This window comes from Eulemur rufifrons, chromosome 19 (genome assembly GCF_041146395.1).
Source record: "Eulemur rufifrons isolate Redbay chromosome 19, OSU_ERuf_1, whole genome shotgun sequence".
Lineage (NCBI taxonomy): Eukaryota > Metazoa > Chordata > Mammalia > Primates > Lemuridae > Eulemur > Eulemur rufifrons.
Window position 1 is genome coordinate 72,703,834 of NC_091001.1, and position 26,434 is coordinate 72,730,267.

Genomic DNA, 26,434 nt, shown 5'->3' on the forward strand with positions numbered 1-26,434 from the left:
CAGTGGGGTCCAGCCAGTGGGGAGGCACTGGCCCAAAATATAAGTGAGGAGGGCAGAGAGATTGGGATATTTATTTGCTTTCTTTTGCATCATGATTATGGTGATGTCTCCATCCTCTGTGGACATAGCTCCTGTCTAGTGGCTTCTCTTCCAAGATTCCAGGTCTTTCAGAGTTCAGGCAACACCCCTCTTCTTGCCCCTTCAGGCCTAGGGGTGAGAACAGCTCCTTGCTATTGCTCCTCCCCAAGTCCTTCACCACCCCATGTTGGTTCACTTAACTCCCCACACTTCTCTAAATCATTTCACCATTTAAAATGGTAACATAATGAGAGACTGAAAGCAATTTGAAGTATATCTGATATACTAGAATAATGAAATTCAGCTTCCTAGCAACTTGTAGACCACTTCCACAATTGCAGAAGAGAACTATACCATATAGTTGGATGGTTTATTTAATTGTTTGTAAAGTTAATTAATTCACTGGGGGAAAAAGTCAATCTCATTTTTTGTTTTGTTTGGATCCAATGCGTTCAACTAGTTTAGAGGTCAACTATGGCCTAGGGCGCCAAACCTGTTCTACAATCTCTTCTTGTAGATAGAGTTTTACTACAACACAGTCACACCTATTTCCTTACATACAGTCTATGGCTGTTTCATGCTCAATGGCAGAGTTGAGTAGTTGCAACAGAGACCTCACAGACCACAGAACCTAAAATATTTATTATCTGGCCTTTTACAGAAAAAGTTTGCCAATTTCTGAACTAATTGATTGGATGACATACAGTATTTGCAGTTTTATTTCTTTTGTCTTCATTTAGATACAATCTTCTTTGTGTTTTGCATGCTTAACATACTTATCTTACACATAAGTAGTTCAATAAATATTGATTAATAAAGTGAGAATATACTGTCACATTTAGAAATCATAACCTCAGTTTTATGCTAAACCCAGAGAATATATTTTTATTCTTTTGTAATATTTATTAGTCACATTTCACATATGATTATGGGAATTTGGGGTCTGATGTTTAAAAATTGTTAACCTGCGTTACACACTTAACGCATGATAAATATTATTAGTAAAACTGCATTTAATTCAAACTGAGAGACATGTTCAACCTTTGATCATTGCCATATTTTCTGGTGGTCTTTTAAGAGTGGTACAATTCTTTTAAATATGATAAAACAAATACAGCAATATATTAACCTCTGAGCAGTAGAATTATATGTTGTTCTAAGTTTCTTCTTTATGTGTTGTTGATGTTTTTCCAAATATGACAATGACATATATTGTTTTTATAATGAAAAAATAAAATAATTTAAAAAACATTGTTAGCTTAATGTAACTGAGTATTTTCTATTGTTATTTTAGCATGAGAAACCAATGGTAGATCTTTAGTTTATGAAATTTATGGAATAAAATTGAGTCTGAGGACTCTTCTCAAGCTAATACTTTAAGAAAATAATTAATTGGCACATAATGATTGAAAATTAAGAAATAAAAACATTTAATTTTAAATTTTTAAATAAGTTTCATGTAAATTTTAACTTTTCAACAGCAAAACATCAAATACATAGTCATGTATCAGTATATACATTTTTATATATTTCCCTACTACCATTCAACAGAAGGAAATAATGTCTTCAGATAATGTTTGTAATGTTTATTATGACTGTAATATTTGTCATCTGTAATTTGTATTTTTTAATATTGAAGCAGATCTACATTTTTTTCCTATGATTAGATGCTTTTAATTGTTTTATCTCACACATTTTCAGTAGCATAAAAGTACCAATGGGTCTTTATGTAGAAATCTTCTTGCTTATTTATCTTAAAGAGGGGAATGCTGTGTGACAAATTCAAGTCATGCCCTGAAGATGGTATTGTTATACTCAAGAATACCCAGTTTATATCTCTTTTATTAGAAGATCTTAAGCTTTTGTGTCATGCTGTATAGTTTATCAGTTATACTTCTGTAATCTTCACCATGAGGCGGGTGCCTACCACATGGGATGTGATCTATTTTATTAATGATCCATCATCTGTTCTGTCATAGTCTAGGTTCTGTTTCAACTGGGTATTGCCAATGTCTGTCTGTAGGATATAAATGGGTAAATAGTGGAGGTTGGGAATAGGCTTACAATCAGAATAGGAGAGTTATTTTTTCACCTTCTAAAAGTCTGTTTTACCAGGAGTTGGAGACCAGCCTAAGCAACAGTGAGACACCATCTCTACCAAAAATAGAAAAAATTAGCCAGGCGTGGTGGTGCATGCCTGTAGTCCCAGCTACTCAGAAGGTTGAGCCCAGGAGTTTGAGGTTGCAGTTAGCTAGGATGATGCCACTGTACTCTAGCTGGAGCAACAGAGCCAGACTGTGCCTCCAAAAAAAAAAAAATGGAAACTGAAAGTAAGCAAAACAGTACATGAAGAGACACTTTAGGCCTATCACAAATCCATAGATTTTACTCATATTAGGAAAGCTCACCAGGTCTTCACTCAGAGGTTAATTCTTTCAAACAGTTTTAACAATCTGTGTATTCCTAGCACACAGAAAATTAGAAGCAGTAAATTTTAATGAAGACTACAGATAGGTAGAGATATTGTTAGCCACAAAAGAAGATAGGAAAACTATTTAAAGTAAAATAAAACTCAAAACTTGTTTGTCTGAAGCCTGTGAGAACACCCTTGCACTTTTTTTTTTAAAGCCTTTACTTTAAGACATGATGGAAAAAGTCCTACAGATACACATGGAAAAGTGAGACATGATTCCCACTGTGAAAACAATCTAACCAGAAAGCTTTAATACCTGTCAGCTAATGTTAAAGCTAAAATTCTGGGAGTATGACATACTACAGGGCAGAAAGGAATGGATAATTAGTATTCCTCTCCTTCCTCACCCTCTCTTTCAACAGAATCCACACCAGCCTTTTCATAATCCTTCTCAAGGGCAGCCATGTTCTCATGGGCCTCAGAAAACTCTCCTTCCTCCATCCGCCCACCCACGGACCAGTGAACAAAGGCATGCTTGGCATAAATCAGGTCAAACTTGTGGTCCAGATGAGCCCAGGCCTCGGCAATGGCTGTGGTGTTACTCAGCGTGCACACAGCTTTCTCTACCTTGGCCGGGTCACCACCAGTGGGAGGCTGGTAATTGATGCCAACCTTGAAGCCAGTGGGACACCAATCCACAAACTGGATGCTGCGTTTGGTCTTGATGGTGGTTATGGTAGCATTGACATCTTTCAGAACCACATCACCATGGTATGACAGGCAGCAAGTCATGTATTTACCATGGCGAGGGTCACATTTCACCATCTGGTTGGCTGGCTCAAAGCAAGCATTGGTGATCTCTGCTACAGGAAGCTGTTCACGGTAGGCTTTCTCAGCAGAGATCACAGGGGCATATGTGGTCAGAGGGAAGTGGATGTGGGGATAGGGCACCAGGTTGGTCTGGAATTCTGTCAGGTCAACATTCAGGGCTCCATCAAATCTGAGGGAAGCAGTGATGGAGGATATAATCTGACTAAAAAGGCAGTTCAGGTTAGTGTAGATCAGGCGCTCAATATCGAGGTTTCTTTGACAGATATCATAGATGGCCTCCTCATTGTCTACCATGAAGGCACAATCAGAGTGTTCCAAGGTGGTGTGGGTGGTGAGGATGGAGTTGTAGGGCTCAACTACAGCTGTGGAAAAATCAAGAAGCCCTGAAGAGCTGTACTCTGGTCAGCCAGCTTGTGAATTCAGTCCAAGACAAGGTCAACGATCTCCTTGCCAATGGTGTAGTGACCACAGGCATAGTTATTGGCAGCATCTTCCTTGCCTGTGATGAGCTGCTCAGGGTGGAAGAGCTGGTGGTAGGTACCAGTGCGACCTTTGTCAATGACTGTGGGTTCTCGGTCTATAAACACTGCCCTGGGCACAGGCTTGCCAGTACCCAACTCACTGAATAAGGTGTTGAAGGAATCATCTCCTCCAATCATCTCCAATGGTCTTGTCACTTGGCATTTGGCCATCAGGCAGTAGAGCTCCCAGCAGGCATTACCAGTCTGGACACCAGCCTGGCCAACATGGATGGAGATGCACTCATGCATGGTGGCTACAGGTTAGGAAGCAAAGGCGAAAGGAGCAGACACGGCATCCTGGTTACCGTCCTTGACAAGCTAAGAGTCAAGGTAAGTTACGCACTCCCTTGCTCTTTTTAAAGCCTCTGAATTTACGACTATATTAAAAGTACAACACAATTAATTAGATCAATTGTGATGATGTCATTTCTTTAAGAAAAGGTCAATTTATGTTCAGAATATGCTGTTATATGTATTTAAATATATTTAAAAATGCAACAGGCTGGGCGCAGTGGCTCATGCCTATAATCCCAGCATTCTGGGAGGCCAAGGGGGTAGGATTGGTTGAGGTCAGGAGTATGAGACCAGCCTGAGCAAGAGCAAGACCCTGTCTCTACTAAAAATAGAAACATTATCCTGGCATGATGGTGCATGCCTGTAGTCCCAGCTACTTGGGAGGCTGAGGCAGGAGGATCACTTGAGCCCAGGAGTTTGAGATTGCAGTGAGCTATGATGACATCACTTCACTCTAGCCTGGGCAACAGAGACCCTGTCTCACAAAAACAAAAACAAAAACAAAATGATGTTACTTCAGTGACCACACTCATGATAAGAAAGCTATTTAAAAATAAATAAATAAAAATATAACACATTTTTAGAAAATTTCCATCAAAATGATAAAAAATGAAACACTGGGTGTTGAGAAGGATAAATGTCATTATATGCTGATTGAGAAATAAAAGATTATATGATGTTTAGTATTCTTCTAAGCTTTTCTCTGAAAAAATTTTTTTTAATTTTAATTTTTTTGAGACAGCCTGAAATGTAGGGATACAAAGATGAATAAAATGATGTCACTCAGGAGAAGAGATTATAGGCAAATACATGCCTTTCAAAGCTAGTTGCAGAAATAAAGGGGAGATTTGATACTCGGCAGGGACCAAAGTGGAAGTGGTCAACTCATCCCGAGGTGGCGGAATGCTTCCTAGAGAAGTAATATTAATACTTGAATCCTGGGGGATGAGTGAGAGTTGGCTTGGCTAGGAAGCAGGAAAGACCATTCTGGATAGGGATGGTATCATGTGTATTTCACAGGCACGTGGAATATTATGGTAAATCTGAGATAGTTCACTTTGTGTTGAACACAGCAATAGGGCATTTGAGAAAAATATTTGATAGTGGCTTGAAAGGAGGACCCCTCTCCGTTCCCTGTCAGGTCTTTCCAACTTTCCTTTTCTCTCCAGTTGAGATACAGGACAGATCAACAAGTCCATTGGTCTAAGCAGATGTCCAGTAATGTGCCCATTTTACAACTGAGGAAACTGATGCTCAGTGAAGTTAATTAACCTGCCCAATTTCCTCTCTCTCTTATTTCTCTTAAAACTGAGCTGGATAATTAAAACATATGCCTTCTATATTCTTAGGTGATTTAAAAATCTTATTTATTAGATCAAGAATGATCTTACTCATTAGATCAATAGGGCCCTTTTGAAATGTCTGTGAGATTGGATTTATTGGTGACATTAAAAAATCTTTATGAGGCAATGATGCCATTCTTTCTTTTTTCTTTTTTTTTTTAAGACAGGCATAGAAACTGAGTTTTTTTTAATTCAATTTTATTTTATTTCAGAGTATTACAGGGGTACAAACATTTTGGTTACATAAATTGCTTTTAGACAGTATGAGTCAAAGTTATAATTGTGTCCATCACCCAGATAGTGTGCATTGTACCTGTTAGGTGTGAATTTACTCATCCCCTCCTCCCCCCTCCAACCTGTTGATTTCTGATGAATTTTATTTCCATATGTGCAAATAAGTGTTGTTTGATTAGGTCCAATTTAATGGTGAGTACCTGTGGTGTTTGTTTTTCCATTCTTATGATACTTCGCTTAGAAGAATGGGCTCCAGTTCCGTTCAGGTTGTTACAAAAGGTATTAATTCACCATTTTTTTATGGCTGAGTATACTCCATAGTATACATATACCACATTTCGTTAATCTACTCATGTATTGATGGGCATTTGGATTGTAGCCACATCTTTGCAATTGTGAATTGTCCTGCTATAAACATTCGAGTGCAGCTGTCTTTTTGTGAGGTTTTTTTTTTTTTTTTTTTTTTTTTAAAGCTTTATTGAGGCCAAGTGTGGTGGCTCACACCTGTAATCCTAGCACTTTGGGAGACTGAGGTGGGAAGAACTCTTGGTCATGAGTTCTAGACCAGCCTGAGCAACATAGTGAGACTCTGTTTCTATAATAAAATAGAACAATTATCTGGGTGTAGTCTTGGTTACTCAGGAAACTGAGACAGGAGGATCTCTTGAGCCCAGGAGTTTGAGGTTGCAGTGAGCTATGATCTCGCCACTGCCCTCATACCTCGGCAACAAAGTGAGGCCCTATCTCCAAAAAAAAAAAAAGAGCTTTATTAAGATATAAATTCACATTCCATACCATTCAGCCATTTAAGGTGTACAATTCAAAGGCTTTTAGGATATTCACAGAGTTGTGCATCTATCACCACAATCATTTTAGAATATTTTCATTTTCTTAAAATATGAAGGCTTCACCCCCATTTCCCAGCCTTAGGCAACCACTAATCTACTTTTTGTCTCTATAGATCTCTTTCTTCTGGACTTTTCACATAAATGGAATCATACAATATGGTGTCCTTTGTGATTAACTTTCACTTATCATATGCTTTCAAGGTTCATCTATGTTGTATCATGTGTCAGTACTTCATAATATCTTATTGCCAAATGATATTCCATTGTATGGCTATATACCACATTTTATTTATTCATCATCAGTCCATGGACATTGGGTTTTTTCCACTTTTTGGCTACTATAAACAATGGTGCCATTCTGCTGCTGTACTGGGTTATTTTTTATTGTACTGGCTTATGAATGTGATTAGTTTTGCAAATCTGTACTTAAAAAATATTTGTCACCAAGATGCTTGATTCTAGGTGAGTCTATCATCTCCTACAGTGTAGATCAAGACAGACATGGGTAGAGGTAGATATGGGTGCCTTTGGTATATGGGTAATATTATGTATGTGTAACCTGGAGAGGAGAGCCTCAATGATGATAGCAGGGGAAAATCATTCTCTAGTGATTTCTAAATGGGACCATGATCCATTCCAACTACATAGTTTTGAATAAGAAGAGAGCTGAGGAAAGAACTTATACCCTAGCCAGCTGGGTATGATTTTTCCGAAGTCTTTTCCTGCTGGATTTAACATTCTAAGAAAGGATGCAATCAGGACAAATAAATGACTACAAAGTACAATACAAAAGTACTTTGAAGAAATCTTGAGAAATCTCTTCCTCAGTGAAAGGAGGACAGGAAACTTTTCGATTTAATCTTGCAGGACATTGCAATTCAAAGACCATTAAACTGTGTATAACGTACAATCCCTCTTTAGCCAGACAGAGAAGTTTCCTGATTGTACTCTTGAGATATTATAAAGTGTTTTTAAGGCTGCTGTTAAACTAAAGAATTGTGAATTGGTAGGTTTTCAAATAAGTTCCTCCAGACCTCAGTCTGGTCTAAAGTTTCCTGTTTTTACAATTAACTCCTCATGTTTCTTTGTTGAATATGTGTGTGTGTATGTGTATGTGTGTGTGTATGTGTATGTGTATGTGTAAAACCTAAAGATAGACCAGGAAGCATCTGGGACCATCTGGCTCTAAAGGGGAATCCAGATTTCTGTGAGGGCGGAGTACTAAATGTAAATTGGATAAACAATGCTATCTTAATGTACGACTCCTGTGATAACCCGTCAGTCAGCACTGCAAAATGCCCTTAACCTGCCATACTTGGTGTTAATACTTTATGGGTTTTTCATCTGTGAATGTAGCAGGTTGGTCTGTTTTAGGACAAACCCAAGAATAGGCATAAATACTTCCATGTTGTTTTGTCAACCTTCTAAGGGATTACAAAGACAAGTGGACACGTAAGGCATTGTGCTGCTCCTAAAAGCAATGCTTTCTTCTTGGTACCCATTCTCCTTTGTCTGCATTTCATTCACCAAATAAAGGATTGCAGTTAACAAAGAGTCATCAAGAGCAGAAGGAAAAGATTGTTAGCTACCAGGATGACTAAAGGCTGTGTACTGGCTTGTATACAGGGGAATGCAAGGTTCTACTCTGTATGTCATCTAGCGAAGTGCCACAAGAATGTATCCTAATTTTACTTAAGGTGATTTTAGAAAGGCATTTATTTCTCTACTTTCCAAACCAAAATCCTTTTTCCTGTAACTGAAGTAAAGTAGGAGAGGTTACATCTCAAATTTTTCCTAAAGATTCTTCATTTAGAGGGAATAATCATAAAAACATCAATAACGTTTCTAGAACACCTACTGTAAACTGTCAGTTTAACCTTATTATTATCCCTGCTTTACATGTGAAAAAACTGAAGCACAGAGAGGCTCAGTAACTTGCCTAGGCTCACACAGCTGGTAAGAATTGGAACCAAGCAGGAAGACTCCAGAGCCAGGGCTCCCAACTACCTAATTAAGAAATTGTGCTGTTTTTTAATTCAGTGTTATAACAAAAACATTTTTACTGCTAATTTAAAATATATAAGTACTCAAAGTAGGTGTTTATGCAAATGTAAACAGCACATTGTAAAATCATAATACCATATTTTCTCAAAAAAAGATTGCATTTTACATGCCCATTTTATCGCGGGAACAAGGTCTTGATTTTTCCTTTGAAATGAGGAGGAGTAACATTTGATTTTGTTAGGGAACTGTTAAAATTATTTTGAGGTTCCAGTCGTGCATAGCATAGAGATTTATGACAAATATGTAATCTGTTTATTTGTCACCCAACTTGGATAACTTCCAAATGTTTCCTCTTTGTAGCTCTTGATTTTGTTTGGATTGTTTTCAATGGCCAAATAGTCAAAAAACAATGTCTGAATCACGTTCGCTCCAGTCAGGGAATATCAACATGTTGAAAGACAGCTTTGGTTATTTAGAATCCCACTATATGTCACTTGCGACTCTGAAGAACATTCATGCTTTAGTGGACTGGATTTAAAAAAAAAAAAAAGAAGGAGGAGGAGAAGGAGAAGAAGAAAAAAAATCAAGTTGTGGCTCAAGTCTCTCTGCCATTTGCTGCAGTGAGTTTTCCTATTCCATTTTGCTGGGGAGAAAGCATGCTTAACAGATCAAATCAAACTGTCCGAAAAAGGCTGTCTGCATCCCTCATGTTTAAACGAGAAGGATTTCGTTCCCCTTCCTTCACACATCAAAGAAGGCACTCCGGGAGGAAATAAACCATAATTAGGCCTGAGCGAGCAGACAGACCCCCTTCCTCTGCCCTCCCCATCCCCGCCCCCCAGGCCCTGGCAACCGTCCTGGGCGCGAGAGAGGAGCGGGTCACCGCAGCAGCTGCAGCGAGCGCGCGTTCACGGTCGCGCCCGCCGCCAGGATCTGGGCGGCGGCGGGGCTAGCCCAGGGGCGCGCTCGCTCGGGAGCGCGCTCATGCAGCGGTTTTCTTCTCCTACAATCCAGAGGCAGGGGCGCGGGAGGGGCGGGGAGCCGGCGGAAGGATATCGGCGCGGAGGGAGCAGCGCGCTCCCTTTGACGGCGGGCTGGCGGCGCCGGTGGGCGGTGAGCGGTGGGGTGTGATGCGGCACTGCGGTTCTGAGGCCGTTACTCCGGCTCCTCCAGATAGGGCGGAGGAGGAGGCTGGAGCTCGTCGGTGACTTTTGTGCCAGGGCTTCCCAGAGGCGCGCTGAAAAGGCTGGCGGAGCTCAAGAAGCTGGGGGGTTAGGGACACACATTCAGGCCCCCACCCCCTGGGAGGGGAAGGGGGCTGGAGCAAGACTTGGGGGCTGCGGAGGGATGGTGCCTCGTCGGGGGACAGGGGCGATCCCTGCCTGTCGGTGGTGAGGGGCTGCGGGCAGGGGAGGCTCCGCGGGTCGTAGGGGCTCCATGCCCATTGGTGGGTGGAACGTGTAGAGCGGAACGCAAGGTCGAGCCTGGCGGCCCCTCGGAATCCTAAACGTGGTATCTAACGTGGTGTTTCATTTAGTCCACGTTGGGATTAATTCATTGGGGGCAGTTTCTCTGGTCTGGCTCCTCCAGGAGCTGGGCAACCTTGACGGGCTTTTTGTCTTGTGCTCCAGCCCCTTTTCCCTTCCTCCTCCAGATGCCTTTTCTCTGCCACTCCTCTCCCGGTACAGACATTTCCAGTGAAGGCTGCCGCTCGTGGTGGCCGTCGAAGCCACTTCTCGGGATTTTGGCTGGTTTCCCTCTGGGGTGTTTTTTGAGGAGAGAGAGTTTTCCCCTCCTCCACGATGGGTTTTTCCTCCCTTGCCAAAATAGACTTTCATTGATTTCTACTTACTTCTTCAGCGTTTAGTGACCAATTCCCTAGGCGTATTTTTGTGGTAGTTCCTTTTTTCAAACATAGTCTGTAAAATGGAGAACGAGGTTTTTACTCCCCTTCTGGAGCAGTTCATGACCAGCCCCTTGGTCACTTGGGTAAGTGGGTGTCCTTTATTGTATATTTTGCTGCATTATTTGTGGCTGCAGAGATGGAGGTGGGCGTTCATGTGATGATTCTTCTGTTCTAGGTTAAAACGTTTGGACCTCTGGCTGCAGGAAATGGGACCAACCTGGATGAATATGTGGCTTTGGTGGATGGGGTATTCTTGAACCAGGTCATGCTCCAAATGTAAGTTCTGTCTTTTCTAGGTAACTTGTTTTCTTTTAAAAATAGCATGCGGTGAACTTTGAGACATTACGTTTTAAGCCCCTAATTTGGTTTTTTGGCTAGAAAAATTCAGGTGGCTTAAGAATTGGATCTTGAAAGGAATGCCCAGCCCATATATCACAGCCCAGTAATTTTACCTGTTAAAATCGTGGAACTTTAATTTTTCATTCTGCCAACTATGTATTGTCACTTATTGTCTACAGTGCTAAAATCCAAACCACATTGTGTCTTCTTTGATAATTTGGTAAAATAAGAGAGAATGACAAATCTGGTTTCCTAAGAGGGGAAAAAAGACTTGTCTGTGAAGTTACCTGCATTTGATGCAGAATTTTTTTTTTTATTAACCTTTGTATCTGAAAATAAATGGCTCAAATTTTGAAACATTTCAGGAGAGTATTTCAAACAACAGTTCTGATTGGTGAGGACTCTTGCTGTAGCAAGTAATTTAAATGCCTATAATAACTGAAGTCTAATTAGTTGATCTATTGTATCAATTATTAGATTGCTTAATGTTGTAGGCATCATTTTAAGGTATTCATAGAAGTTTTAAAATGCAAGTAAGTGAAGTCTTGGTGACAGCTAGGTGATTTAGTAGGCAAATCTTTGTCTTTTATGTTTATAATACTGGGTTTGTATTAAGTTGGAAAGTATGTTTTTGAGATGGGAATTGAATATTAAAGGCATATTGGTAGCTGGATTAGTAAAAAACTCCATTTTTATCATTACAGGTATTACAGCATGCTTGTATTCTAAGTACTTATATTAAAGTTATCAAACTGAATATTTCAGTGGTGCTTAATATAATGTGTATTTAGCCTTATTTCTCTTGAATAGACTCTGATTGCAAAAGTGGTTTGGAACTTTTGATTTGAAGACCTTCTTATCTTTTATATATGTGGGAAATTAGTACATTATTCATAAGTAGTTGTTACTAGAGAATAAGTCTATTCTGCTCTGATAATCTTACATATAAAATATCATTTTTGTATTTTATTGGAAATTATTTTTCTCTGTAAAAGAGGGTAGAAGTCGATCCTTAAATAACTATTCTAGTGTTAACTTCTCTGTATGCTCAAAGACATCTGTAGTCTCTATGCTCAAAGAGATTTGTGTGCTGTTTTTCATGTGTGTGTTGATCCTACAGGGAAATATTATTATACTACTGTACATTTTTAAACTGTTTTATTTGCATAGGCACCCAAAGAAATGTATGTTATTTAAATGCATATATATTTTTTCCTTAAGAAAGAGAAAAAAGAGTGTAGACATTAATTTTTCCAGGGTTAGTAAATGTATTTTTGACAGCTGTACCATGGAATTGTTTTTTATCTTTGAAATATCCCACTATTTCCTAAGCAAAAAGGTACAATAATTAAACTGATTTCTATTTTAGGGAACGCACATGACAGGAAGTGTAGCCATTAGAGTAGATACTCAGAACTTGTTCTCTTATATCTTTTCAGCTGCTTGTTTTTAGACAGAAAATTTTGAATTTCTGTGCTAAAAAATAGGTGTATTCACAAAAATAGGAAAATATATTACTTTAGTTTTCTACTTTAATGGTTTTTACTTGAATGATTATTTTTCCAAAAAAATTTAGATTTTTTTTGGAGTTCTAAGTAGTTCGTTGAGGTGCTAAAAACACGTTAGTTTGTTTCCACTTTGAATATGGTTTTATATTTAAAATATATATAAAAACATATTTTGAAAATGATGGTGTTTCAAAATAGTGGTTGCCAGGTTGTTGTTTTTTTGGGGGAGGACTTACTCCTTTCTAAACCTCAAGTCTGCTTCTGTATTTTCAGTTCCACCTCCCAGTTTCTTTAGAAGTTTTTTCAGTGTCCCAATTCTGTTCTGAATGACCTATATAAATTAAAGGGAAAAAAGAAATATGTCTTTGCCTTTTTTTAAAAATAATTTGCCAAAATAAGATCAACACAAATTTATTTTAATAAATTATCTGATAGAGCAACAGAATGTACATTGTTTTAAAAGTTATATTTTGCTAATTTTGAAATCATTAGGATTTATTTTAAGTGCTTTACTCAGGTTAATGTGTGATTTAGTGTACTCTATTAAAGTGTCAGTTGTAACTCTGTACCCAGTAAGTTAACCTAAAGGTTAGCCTTAGTCTAAATTCTAGATTACATTTAGTTATAGAATTTGTGAGCAAGAACCCTTTGAAACTGTTTATATATTTTTCTTCATGTTTCTTGTGCTTGGAGTTTCATGAGCTTCTTGCATCTGTGGGTTTATAATTGTTACCCAATTTGGAAAATTTTCAGCCATTATTTCTACAAATGTGCATGTATGTATATGTATTTGTCTTCTTTCCTCCTTTTGGAAGTCCAATCGCATGTATGTTAGGCTGCTTGACATCTGAAAACTTTCTGATGTTCAAATCAATTTTTTTCGTCTTTTTCTTTGTTTCATTTTGGATAGTCTATTTCGATGTCTCCAAATTCATTAATCTTTTGTTCTGTACTGTTTAATCTGCTCTTAATCCTATCCAGCACATTTTTCATTTCAGACATTATAGATTTATCTCTGGAAATTGTCTTTTATATCTTCCGTGTCTGTATTTTTCATGCTCTGTCTTTTCTGTAGATTCCTGGACATATACAATACAGTTATGATTGGCTTAATATTCATATCTACTAATTCTATCTGTGTCATTTTTGGGTTGATTTTGAGTGATTGATATTTCTCCCCATTAGTAGATTGTGTTTTCTTGCTTCTGAATTCCTGGTAAATTTTTATTTGATGCCAGACATTTGAAATTTTACCTTGTTGGCTGCTGGATATTTTTGTATTCCATCAAATACAAAAATCTTGAGCTTTGCTCTGGGATGCATTAAGTTACTTGAAAACTGTTTGATCTTTTGGGGACTTGGTTTTAAGTTCTGTTAGACAGTACCACTTTGTCTCAATATTGAGGCAAAACCCTTCTTTCTGAATACTCTGCCTGGTGAGAACAGGAGCTCTTTGGTGTTTCCTCTAATCCTTTTTGGTGGTTCTTTTCATTGTTTTTGGGTAGTTTCCTCACACTGTGAACTGATGAATACTCAGCTGAAGACTTGAAGGATACCCGCTGCAGATCTTTCTGTGTAGCTCTCTCCTCTCAGGTACTCTGCTCTGTGTACTTTAGCCACCTTGCTGTCTTCAGACGCAGTTCTGTCTCCTTAACTTCAGGAGACCACTGTGCTCCGCCTGGGTTCCCCCCTCCCTGTTCTGTGGCTTGGAAGCTTTTTCAAGGCAGTAAGCTGGAACAGTTGTTGGACTCATGCTTGTTTCCCATCTATCAGGGATTCATTGTCCTTTGTTGCCTGATGTCCCAGTGTCTTGCAAAATGTTTTATATTTTGTCTTTTTCTCCCCCCTCCATTGTTTCAGTCAGGAGGGTAATTTGGTCTCTGTTATTCTATCTTGGCTGGCAGTGGAAATCTGTTTATATACTTTCTTTGTTGTTTTAGAGATGGAGGCCTCACTATGTTGCCCAGGCTGAAGTGCAGTGGCTGTTCACAGGTGTGATCATAGTGTGCTGCAGCCTCAAACACTTGGCCTCAAGTGATCCTTCTACCTCTGCCTCCAGAGCAGCTGGGCCAGTGGGCACTTGCCACTGCACCTGGCTGTTTGTATACTTGTAATTACATTTTTTGCTCTGTTAGTTTAATATTACTGCTTTTAGATATGACATAGACTTTTCTTACAGAAGCCTTATTATAGAATTTTTTCACCCGAAGTGTTTCTTAAGAATAAGGAAATTGATTAATTTAGTAACTCTGGTGTTGCCTTTTTGAACCCAAACTCCTTGAAAGTGAAGAGTTGACTTCGCGACACTGTTTACTGACTGATTCTGCCTTATAATTTTGGACTCTGTTCACTGACTTGAGATTCACTGTATGCATACATGAACCGTGGATTTCATTGAGTAGTTCCTTGAATCAAAGAGTCTCTGTAAGAACTTGTAACATGGCATCAGTCATCTTTAACTGATGGGAAGAGGGAAGCTATTTAGAGATCTAGAATGATGGGCTAACTCGTCTGCATGCTGCAGGGCATTTTCCTACTTCAACAGAATGAAATATTTTTCTTCCTTGTTAGTTATCAGGCTTGGGGTTTTGTGGCAGTGAAGTAGAAATAATTATTTTCCTGTTTGACATGTCATTCAGTTCTGTAGCCCATTTTGAATATTCCTACAATTCTTTAAGGAATTTATGACATTGTAGTTAATTTCATAATCATAAAATTTTAAAGTGTGCTATTCATATTACCTAAACAGTTGAAAATATGGATATGTTAGGGTTTTAAGTACTGAGAAAATTTTAATAATATCAGAACAATATTTAGAATTATTCTCTAGGATTCAGTCGCATTAGATAGCTATAGAAATCTATACTTGGGACACTTGATAATTATGAAATACTTGTTACAGCTTTTCTTCTCCTTTTAGAATCTTGAGTTTGAAGGGACTTCAAAAGTCATCTGTGAAAATCCTTTTTAATTAAAGTCCTAACACATGATCATCCAACTTTTGCTTAAGTATTTCTTAAGAATCAGCTTCAAAAAGTGTACCTAAAGAAGCCATTTATTTTATAGAGGCAGTTAACTGAGAAATGTCCCTTTGTCCTGTCAACGCTTAAGATTTCAAAAATAGCTTGTGTTAATGTTATGACTATAATAACCCTAAAATGAGGCCTGGTACGGTTGCTCACGCCTATAATACTAGCACTCTGGGAGGCCAAGGTGGGAGATTGCTTGAGCTTGGGAGTTTGAGACCAGCCTGAGCAAGAGTGAGACCCCATCTCTACCAAATATAGAAAAATTAGCCAGGTGTCCTGGGGTGTGCCTGTAATCCCAGCTACTTGGGAGGCTGAGGCAGGAGGATTGCTTGAGCCCAGGAGTTTGAGATTGCAGTGAGCTACGATGACACCATTGCACTCTACCTAAAGTGACAGAGCAAGACTGTCTCAAAAAACAAACAAACCAAAAAACCCCTAAAATGATATAAAATATATAGGCTTTCTTGCTAAGTACGGCATTGACTCTTTTGATAGATTACTCTCAACTTTTCTCCCTGGGCCTCACAATATCTGTTGAATTTTGTTTGTGTTGCTTCTTTAAAAACACACTCTTTATGTAGTCAGCATTGCTATCTTATTACCAGTTCTGTGATACACCTCCTATATTTTTCAGGTATGTCCCAACTCTTTGATTAATGCAATAGCCCCTGATGGGTCTTCTTACCTTTGGGCTTGTCCCCCTTCAGGTTTTCTTTCCATCTATGATCATATGAAACTTTCTGATGTAGTGTGGATGTTTGTCCCCTCCCGCTCTCATGTTGAAATTTGATCCCTGGTGTTGGAGGTGGGACCTGGCTAGAGGTGCTTACAGGGAGGTGCTTGGGTGGAGGGAACAGATCCCACATGAATGGCTTGCTGACCTCCCCAAGGTAATGAGTGCCTACTCTGTTTGTCTCTGTGAAAGCTAGTTGTTTAAAAGAGCCTGGCACCTCTTCCTTTCTTTCTTGCTCCCTTTCTCACCATGTGACATACCTGCTCCCCCTTTCAGCATGAGTGTAAGCTTCCTGAGGCCCTCACCAGAAACAGATGCTGGCACCATGCTTATTGGGCAAAATGGACTAAGATATTTGGAAATCACAGTTTTTATCATGTCACTCCTCTCTTTAAAATGGTTCAATAGCTTTCTATTGCCTTCAGGGTAAACACATTGCTTACATATCCACACTCCTTTGTGATCTGACTGCTGCCAGCTTCTCTAGTTTAACTAAACTAGTGAAGATTGAGCAAATTTGTAGTTCCCAAGACAGGCTACGTTCTCATGTCTCTGTGCCTTTCCATACACTCTTCCCTTCCCTAGAATACTTTTCCACCTCCTCACGGTTGCTTTCTTTAACTGACTCCTACTTACCTTCATTCCTCCTCTGCCATTACCTGGCTCATCCTAGGATACATAGTCCTTCTTTTGCTTCTACAGGACCCTGTATATACTTTGATGATAGCCTTTATCTCACTTTATTGCAGTTCTTGGTTTGCTTGACTCTACTGATTAGCCTGTGAGTTTCCTGAAGCTAGGGACTGTATCTTTTATCTCTTTATTCCTAACACAGTGCTTGACATACAGTGGGTTCTTGATATATTTTTGTTGAATGAAGGAATAGTAAGGAGGTATGTAGTAAAGTGGAATGAATTTGGGCTTTGAGTCAGACAGACTTGAGTTAGCTGTGCTATTTATTAGTGCTACTTACTAGCTACCATCTCCAAATCTCAGTGTGTATATTTATAAGATGGGAGATAATGTTTCCTGGTTAAGGTGGAAGGATTAGACATAATCTCTACTAAGGCAGGGACAGATGTGTCTATTTTCTGTTCTGTTAACCACTATGTCCCCACTGCTGGTTGCTGTCATTGTCCTGTGCTATACCATACCTACTTATTTGTGGTTCCTCAAATAAGTCATGATTGTTCACAGCTTAGTTTTGTATGATCTCTGTTGGTGTCAACTCTGTATAGCTGTTTGATCTTTTAGCAAGTTACTTCTCAGTTTCTTTATAAACTGGGGATAGAAAGAATCACAGTTATTATGAGAATCAAATAGAATAATTTATGCACAGTGCTTAGCATATAGTAAATACTCAATACATATTAGCTCTTAATATCTTTATTGTTGTATTTCTATAATTATAATCATTTCCCCAGGACTGTCCTTCTCCCTTTGTTTGCCTAGCAAATGTCTGTTCATCTTTTAACACGCTGTGAAGGCCTCTGGTGGAGTTAATTGCTTTCTTTCCTATGATCCTGTGGTACCTTTACCAAAGTAGCTGCCGCTCTAGATTCTGAGCATTTAGAGGCTAGATGTTCTGTCTTACATATTACCAGCACCTAGCATAGTACCTAGCATGTATCACCAGCACCTAGCATAGGAGTTGGCATGTCATAACTTTTCAGTAAATGTTGAAGGAATGAAGATATTGTAAAATCTGATTAATTTTCAAAAATTTTGAGAACACCCTCCATTTATTTATTCATTTATTTTCTTTAGAGACAGGGTCATTCTCTTGCCTAGGCTGGAGTACAGTAGTGCTATCCCAGCTCACTGCAGCCTTGATTAAACGATCCTCCCACCTCAGCTTCCTGAGTAGCTAGGATTACAGGCTTGCACCACCATGCCTGGCTGATTTTTCGAAGTTTTTTTTTTTTTAAAAGCAGGGTCTGGCTATATTGTTCAGGTTTGTCTTGTCTTGAATTCCTGACGTCAAGTGATCCTTCCACCTCGGCCTCCCAAAGTACTGGGAATATAGGCATGAGCCACTGCACCTGGCCCCAGCCACCGTGGCCGGCCTTCACTCTAATTTTAATACTGTGAAATTTAGTTTGTTTTACTTTTTAGTTTGTCTTCTATTTCTCCTTTTCTTTTGTTCTCTCTTTCCCCTTATTTTAATCGTCTTTACTGGATATTTTTCCTACGTACCTATGTTACATCTCCCCTGCAGTGAGGTGGTAAGAACATGTCCATGGTTTTGTATAGTATTAGTACAGTATTTTTTATACCATATAGTATATAATATATAGTAATACATAGCATGTATATAGTATGCAATATAGTATATACAATACTATATTAATATACATCATCAGGAAAGTTGCTTCTCGTAACTTTCCTGATGACGTCCAACATATTGAGATTTTTGTCTACAGCTTCACATTGGACTGATGCCTTCAAGAGCAGTCCATGATTGCCTGATTCTCAGTATGACTCATATTTAAACTATAGAAATGATGAGAGCCTAGAGAAGAACAGGTGAACTAGTTGTTACAGATGAAAGTATTTTTAAAATTTTTTGGAAATTTTCTCTTAATATGAGTTAATTTTTTTTTTTAATATGAAGGGGTAGGAGGTTGTGAGGAGGGGTGTTCAGTTACCTTGTTTGTTTTTATTGAGACAGAGTCTCACTCTGCCGCCTTGAGTAGAGTACAGTGATGTCATTGTAGCTCACTGCAGCCTCCAGCTCCTGGGCTCTAAGTGCTCCTTCTGCCTCAGCCTCCCAAGTAGGTAGGACTACAAGTGCCACCGCAATGCCGGGCTGGGGTTTTTTTTTTTTTCCTTTCTTTTTGGTAAAGACAGGGTCTCACTCTTGCTCAGGCTGGTCTTGAACTTCTGAGCTCGAAAAGTCCTCCTGCCTTGGCCTCCCAGAGTGCTAGGATTATAGGCGTGAGCCACCACACCCGGCCTTAATATAGGTTAGTTGTGGGAAACTAGTTCTCACAGGATAGATGGAAAGGAAGACCAATTCTTAACTATACTCTTTCAGAAAGACACCAATTGACTTTCTTTTAGGATCCGTGAAGCAGTTAGGCATAAAGTTATAATATTTAGAAATAATATTTGAGATTTTAGTTGATATTGAGACATCTGTCTAATTTGTAAACTAGTTCTTTTAGTTATTTTTCTTTTTTTTCCCTTTTTATGACCCCCTCTAACATGGTATAAACTAGCTGTTTTTAAATCCAGTATGGTATAGAGACAAAAAGCATGGGCTTGAGATATATAAGTTTAAATCCTGGATTAGTCATTTAATGTTATAAGTCACGAGTTATTGAAATTGGAAAATAATCTTAAATGTCCTCTTAATTCCTGATTTTATTCCTATCCTCTCTTAGCCCTATTTTACTAATTTAATAATAAAACTAGATTGATAAAACCTCATTAGCTTTACTCTGAGTGAGAGACAGGAGGTCTTCCTCTTCCTAACATTTGTGGTACCTAGGGCAAGCATTCATTTAATATAATAGGCCTTAATATTTAAAGGTTATAAACTAGGCTAGCAAATCATTAAACATGTTCTAGTCTTTTTATCCTGAAAAATATACCTTTGTAATAACTTGAAAGGTTCAAATTTAGAATTTATGGATAAATAATGACAGCAACCAGCACTAGGTGTATAGTGGTCAACAAAACAGAAAATAGTCACAGTTTCACAGCAGAATGTGATGGAGCCCAACCTCCTCCCTCCATCCCTGGCTCTTTCTGGCTTGACAAAGAGGTTTATACGTATGCCTGTGAACACCCTGCATTGCGTGCCACAAGTCCAAGCTCTTGTACTTCCTTCCTCAAACAACTGTTCCTTGCCCCAAGAGTGTACATATCTGTGGCATAGTCCATCCTAAGGACAGACCTGGGAAGAGGCCTGTGCAGACCCTGAAATTGGGTGAGAAGTGTTTGGGCAAGAAGTTTCAGAGTTCCAGGTACCTGGAGTGTCATCTAGAAGCGGGGAGGTGTATAGGCACATCCCCTTGTTTACATAGACCTCCCTTCCTGTGGAAGCGTGTGGCCCGAGGAGGGCCAGAGTGGAACTCAGAGCAGAGGCCTCTCTTTACAGGATATAAATACAGTACTCAGAGAGAGGGATGAAGGGATGGTTCATCAAAGACCAATTCATACAGTGAATAGTTTGAGTGTTTACTATATAACAGTTTGTCTGCCAGGTGCTAGAGATATGATTCTTTGTCCACTAGTAATGGAGAGGAGCATTTAAGCAAATTGCAATGTGGTATCTGTGCTATGATGTGGAATTACGTTCTTGATACTGTTTTGGCACAAAGAGGTTAGTGATGATTTACATGGAGGAAAGGCTTCTTGGAGGAGGTAACATTTGAGCTGGACACGAAAAAGTTTACTAGGAGTAATTGGAGTGAACAAGAATCATAAACAGCGAAGGAGTGGAAGGAAGGATATTTTAAGCAAAGAAAACAGTAAGAAAAGAGACATGAAGATGTGAATAATAGTGGAGGAATCAGGACATTTGAGGAAAGTAGAAAAATTTTGCAAGGCTGCTGGAAGGAAATCACAAAAGGAGTCAGTTAAAGATGAATACAAGTATTGTTATACAGGACTGATGGCTTATTTGAGATTTGGAAACCACACATTTGTAGTGAAGCCAGTCCACAAGGTTGAGTAACCAGGAATGCTTAGCTGCTCAGAAACTGACAAAAATATCTGTAGAATTTATTTAGAATTGGAGATTCTGAATAAGTAGATATGGGATGGGAGAAAAAACATACTAGAGATTCTTAGCAGAATAGTTGAAATGAATAGTGTATGAGCATTAAAGAAAGAAGAAAACTAATATCATCAGGAGGCAGCTGATAGACTAGAGGTTGTAATAAGAATGAAGGAAGATGAGGTTTAGAAAGAAGTAAAGGAGTGAGAGAGGATAGAAAGGAGGATGAGGTCAGAGGGGACTTTCAGAATTTGAGATTTTGGATGCTGCAATTCTGAATGGTGATTAGGATCAAGGTTACACCATACTAATAGGTGAGTAAAAGAATAGAGTGAATATAACTAAAGTTGAGAAGGAACTTCATTCCTTACTCTTTTTTTTTTGTTTTTATTTTTGGATACAGAGTCTCGCTCTGTTGCCCAGGCTAGAATGCTGTGGCATTAGCCTAGCTCACAGCAACCTCAAACTCCTGGGCTTACACAATCCTCTTGCCTCAGCCTCCCAAGTAGCTGGGAATACAGGCGTGCACCACCATGCCCGGCTAATTTTTTTTCTATATATTTTTAGTTATCCAGCTAATTTCTTCCTATTTTTTTAGTAGAGACAGAGCCTCGCTCTGGCTCAGGCATTCCTTACTCTTTATAAAGCTATAAATAAATAGCAATAAATAGCTTAATTTCGATAGTCTTAAAATTAAGAAATAATGTAATGGGAAAGGAATAAAACTGGTAATTTTTTCTATTAACATAATCCTTATATTAAAATAAAATTTTGTTAAATATCTCAGTAGTTCTTCAGGAAAAAATTTAAAATGGTGTATTCTTTTTTTTTTTTTCAAGACACAGTCTCACTCTGTCCTCAGGCTAGAATGAAACAGCGTCATCATAGCTCACTGCAGCCTCAAATTCTTGGGCTCAAGCGAGCTTATCCTGCTGCCTCAGCCTCTCTAGTAGCTGGGACTATATAGGTGTGTGCGACCACACCTGGCTGATTTTTCTACTTTTTGTAGAGACAGGGTCTTGCTCTTGCTCATGCTGGTCTCGAAATTCTGACCTCAAGCAATCCTCCCTCCTTGGCCTCCCAAAGTGCTAGGATTACAGCCATGAGCTACTGTACCTGGCCTAAATGGTGTATTCTTAATGTGACTTACTTTCTTAGTGAAGGCTAGGAAGAAAAAAGTGAACTTCACATTGTCATTGACAGCATTACTATCTCCTTTCCCTGGGTGGTAAACCACCATGAAAGATGGTTTAGTTTTAGGTGTTGGGTCTTAGTTCTTGATTAAGAGCTGGCTTACAGAAGTTATGGAGAAAGACCAATGGAGACAATACCACAATCCATTTTTACTAAGACTGATTGAAAAAAGGTGAACTACAGTAAAATCCCAGTTAACTTGAAGTTCAGGGAAAATGGGGTATTGAGTGTTCCCAATATTTGAAGGTTAACTTAATTTTTTTAACTCTTTTTTAAAATCTTTGCAAATGAATTAGATTGTATTTTCACCTTTGTAAATAGCATATACATGTAATGTTTCAGAATCTTGTAGTATCTCATTTTTTTTAAAACTTAAGTATTTGTATTGTGGAAACAACCCAAATGCCCATCAATACATGATTGGATTAGTAAGCTGTGGTATATGTATACCATGGAATATTACTCAGCTATAAGGAATGATGAAGATACGACATCTCTATGGTTCTCCTGGAGAGAGTTGGAACCCATTATATTAAGTGAAGTATCCCAAGAATGGAAAAACAAGCATCACATGTACTCACCAGAAAATTGGTTTCCCTGATCATCACCTAAATACAAATCTGGGAACGACACCAATTGGACATCAGACTGAGGTGGGGGGTGGGGGAGGGGATGGGGGTATGCCTACACAATGAGTGCATTGCGCACCGTTTGGGGAGTGGTAACACTTGAAGGTGCTGACTCGGGAAAGGGGGGGTGGGGAAAAAAATATGAAACTGTTGTTTTTAACTTGCATTGTTCACTTAATAATTTATCATGAATATTTCCCATATTATTTCATATCATTGTACAAGAAATAATGTATACATTATGAGGACATACTGTATCTAACAAGATATACTGTTAGACTCTTTGATTCTGTAAAATTAAATTGTTATCAATGATAAAAAAAAAAGTATTTGTATTAAGTACAGTATTGAATGGACATACTGACCAAGGCAAATCTATAGTGAATGATGCCAAGCATGTATTTGAAAACCAATCTCTGGTATTAGCTTGCTTTTTTTTTTTTCTTTTCTTTCTTTAATTTGTATGTATTTCATATGTTTCTTTTGAGAGAGAGAGTGTGTGTGTGTGTTAATATTAGTGGGAGTGGATTAGGGAGCCCTGATGTTTAGAAGTTAGGTTTGACCTAACTATAGTCAGGGAAACCTGACTATATGTGGAGGAAGTTAGAGTTGATTCAAACTTGGAAGGGTGATTGGACCTATTGATGAGGAGAGGAGGGTATTTTAGGGTAGAGAAGGTGCTTGAGGAAAAAGGAGTGTATATATGATTTGGGAGATGGTGAGGAAACTAGCCTTAGTAGAGGATCCAAGTTGGGGAATAGTTGAATACAGTATTCTGAAATCTTAAGTCATTTATTCCTTCATCTTTTAAAAATTAATAACCCATTTTGTTAAATTGGAAGTCCCCAAACAGTTTCTTTTTCTTGGGCCGTTTGTAGAACATGCGTTTCTTTCCTTTTTGTCTGTCTTTAGCAGTGCTTTTGTAATAGGTACCTATTATTTTGCCTTTAATTGGTGGGCTTATAATGGAGTTAGTGTCGATACTTTTGGAGTACTTTTCTGGTACACTGAAAAAGACAAATTAAAACAATATTGTGGCAATCTTATTCTACTCTTACTTAATAGGAATTCATATTCTTAGAGTTGTTCCTACATGAGAATTTTTTTTTTAATATTGGAGAAATTGATGATGAAAAAAGATGTTCTTATTAAATTTAAAAACTTCTTACTTGAGGTAAGTTTCTATGACTATATATTTTAGTTCATTAGTTAGAAGAGACTGTACTTTGGAAAATATTTTTTAAAGTTTGCCCTCATTTTAGGGGGCCGCCTTCTCCAAAATGAAAGTGATACCTGCTACCTGTAATTAATCAAGTGAACTATTTAAATTACCCTAGGTGGGGAGTTCAGGTTAAGAATCCTTACTCTGTTGAATTAATATTAATAGTATGGGAGTGAAAGCCATAGGAGTGAAATCTGTCACTGATCAAGGGAAATACGTAACTATGTATTAGTTCACTTTGGAATTTCTTGAGTGTCTAGGATTGACTAGATCTAGAGCAAATACTGTCCTAGAATACTGATTGAAGCACATTAAAACTGGCTGGGCACAGTGTCTCATGCCTGTAATCCTAGCACTCTGGGAGGCCGAGGTGGGAGGATCACTCAAGGTCAGGAGTTCGAGACCAGCCTGAGCAAGAGCGAGACCCCGTCTCCACTAAAAATAGAAATAAATTAGCTGGACAACTACAAATATATAGAAAAAAATTAGCCAGGCATGGTGGCACATGCCTGTACTCCCAGCTACTCAGGAGGCTGAGGCAGGATTGCTTAAGCCCAGGAGTTTGAGGTTGCTGTGAGCTAGGCTGACACCACTCTAGCCCGGGCAACAGGGCGAGACTCTGTCTCCAAAAACAACAACAACAACAACAAAAACACACATTAAAACCAACTTCTGTGAACCCATCTTAAAGTTTAAGGACAATGGGTAAATGTTCCATCACAGATGAGTGCTGTCCATTGATTCTATAGACAGTCTTCTTTTATTTGAGTCACTTGTCATGGGGTTGGCCACCATATAAATAAATGTTCTATTTCTTTATGAAGGTGCTGATTAGCATAATATTAAGCCCCCAGATCTTTATACCAAAACAAGAACTGGTTTACCTAATACAGTATTTGTCAAAGTGTGATCAACAGAACCCTGCCACCCTAGAGACTCTTTCAAGGTTGTCTGTCAAATCAGAATTATTTTCATAATAATACTAAGATGTCATTTGCCTTTTTTGCCTGTGTTGCAAAAACAATGCCAGTGCCAAAGCAAAGGTGGGTAAAACTGCTGGCACCTTCGCATGAATCAAGGAGTTGTACCAAATTGTACTAGGAGTCATTGTATTTTTCACACTATGCACTTGCAGTAAAAATAAATAATTCCAGTTTCACTTAAAAATGTCCTTGATGAAACAGTAAAAGTTGCTTTATTGAGTCTTGACCTTTGAGTACATGTCTTTTTAAAATTCTGTGGGACAAAGTGGGAAGTATGCATAAAATATTTGTTGCATAATGAAGTGTGATGATTATCTCAAGGAAAAGTACTCATGATTTTTTGAGTTGCAAGCTGAACAAGTTCCTATTTTATGGAACACCATTGTTACTTGAAAGAATGACAGATAAACTGTGTTTGTTCAGGCTTGAGTATTGGGCAGATATTTTCTCAAAAATAAATGAAGCTAATCTATCACTTCAGGGAAAACAACTTAACTATATTTATCATCAGTGATAAAATTTGAATTATAGAAAACATGAACTTGGCAGTTTCTCAATATTTAAAGACTTTTCTGATGAGATTGGAGGTGATATTAATGTGGGGTTTTTTTATATTGAATAATAAAATGTGCCAACATTTGGAAGATTTCTATAACTCAGAGAACCAATATTTTCAAAATGACCACTGCATGATGTTAAATTATGCATATGTAATTAAAATATCTACTCAACATGCCAGATAAACCAATGGATTTTAATGTGAAACAAAGTAAGGAAAGTTTATTGATAATTCCTCATTGTAGTGAACCTTTAAGAAATACGTTTTACTGAATTTTGATGGTATCAAAGAAAAATATTGATAATTATATGAAAAGGCTCTTAAAAAACTCAAATCAGCAAGAAAAAAACAACCCCATTAAAAAGTGGGCAAAAGACATGAACAGTTTTTCAAAAGAAAATAGACAAAGGGCCAAGAAATGTATGAAAAAATGTTCAACATCACTAATCATCAGGGAAATGCAAACTAAAACCACAATGAGATATCACCTTACTCCTATTAGAATGGATTTTATTAAAAATTCCAAAAATAATAGATGCTGGCACAGATGCAGAGAGAAAAGAATGCTTATACACTGTTGGTGGGACTGCAAATTAGTACAACCCCTACGAAAAACAGTCTTGAGATTTCTCAAAGAACTAAAAGTAGACATACATTTGATCCAGCAATCCTACTACTGGGTATCTACCCAAAGGAAAAGAAGCCATTTTATCAAAAAGACACCTGTACTCGAATTTTTGTTGCAGCACAGTTCACAATGGCAAAGATCTGAAATCAACCCACGTGCCCATCAGTTCATGAGTGGATTAACAAAATATGGTGTGTGTTTACCACAGAGTACTACTCAGCCTTAAGAAAGGACGAATTAATGCCTTTTGCAGCAATTTGGAAGGATTGGAGACCCTTATTCTAAGCGAAGTATCTCAAGAATGGAAAAACAAACACCACATGTACTCTCTGGTAAATTGGAACTAACTGATAGGCACACATGTTCACAGAGGGAAGTAAAAGTCATTGAAAATCAGGCCGGGGGGGGGGGG

The 26,434-nt window shown here is 38.3% G+C and overlaps 1 protein-coding gene and 1 pseudogene across 1 annotated transcript in view; one reads left to right on the plus strand and one right to left on the minus strand.

The window, feature by feature from the left end:
• Window positions 1–2,875: 2,875 nt before the first annotated feature.
• Window positions 2,876–4,092, minus strand: LOC138399781 (tubulin alpha-1B chain pseudogene; annotated as a pseudogene).
• Window positions 4,093–10,110: 6,018 nt separating this feature from the next.
• The window catches only part of CCDC88A (coiled-coil domain containing 88A), a 123,290-nt gene continuing 106,966 nt past the window's right edge, over window positions 10,111–26,434 (plus strand). Inside the window, exons 1-2 of the mRNA XM_069494280.1 lie at window positions 10,111–10,555; window positions 10,648–10,748. Coding sequence (XP_069350381.1) covers window positions 10,493–10,555; window positions 10,648–10,748 — 164 coding nt within the window. The 5' untranslated portion in view covers window positions 10,111–10,492. The remainder of the gene's footprint in view (window positions 10,556–10,647; window positions 10,749–26,434) is intronic.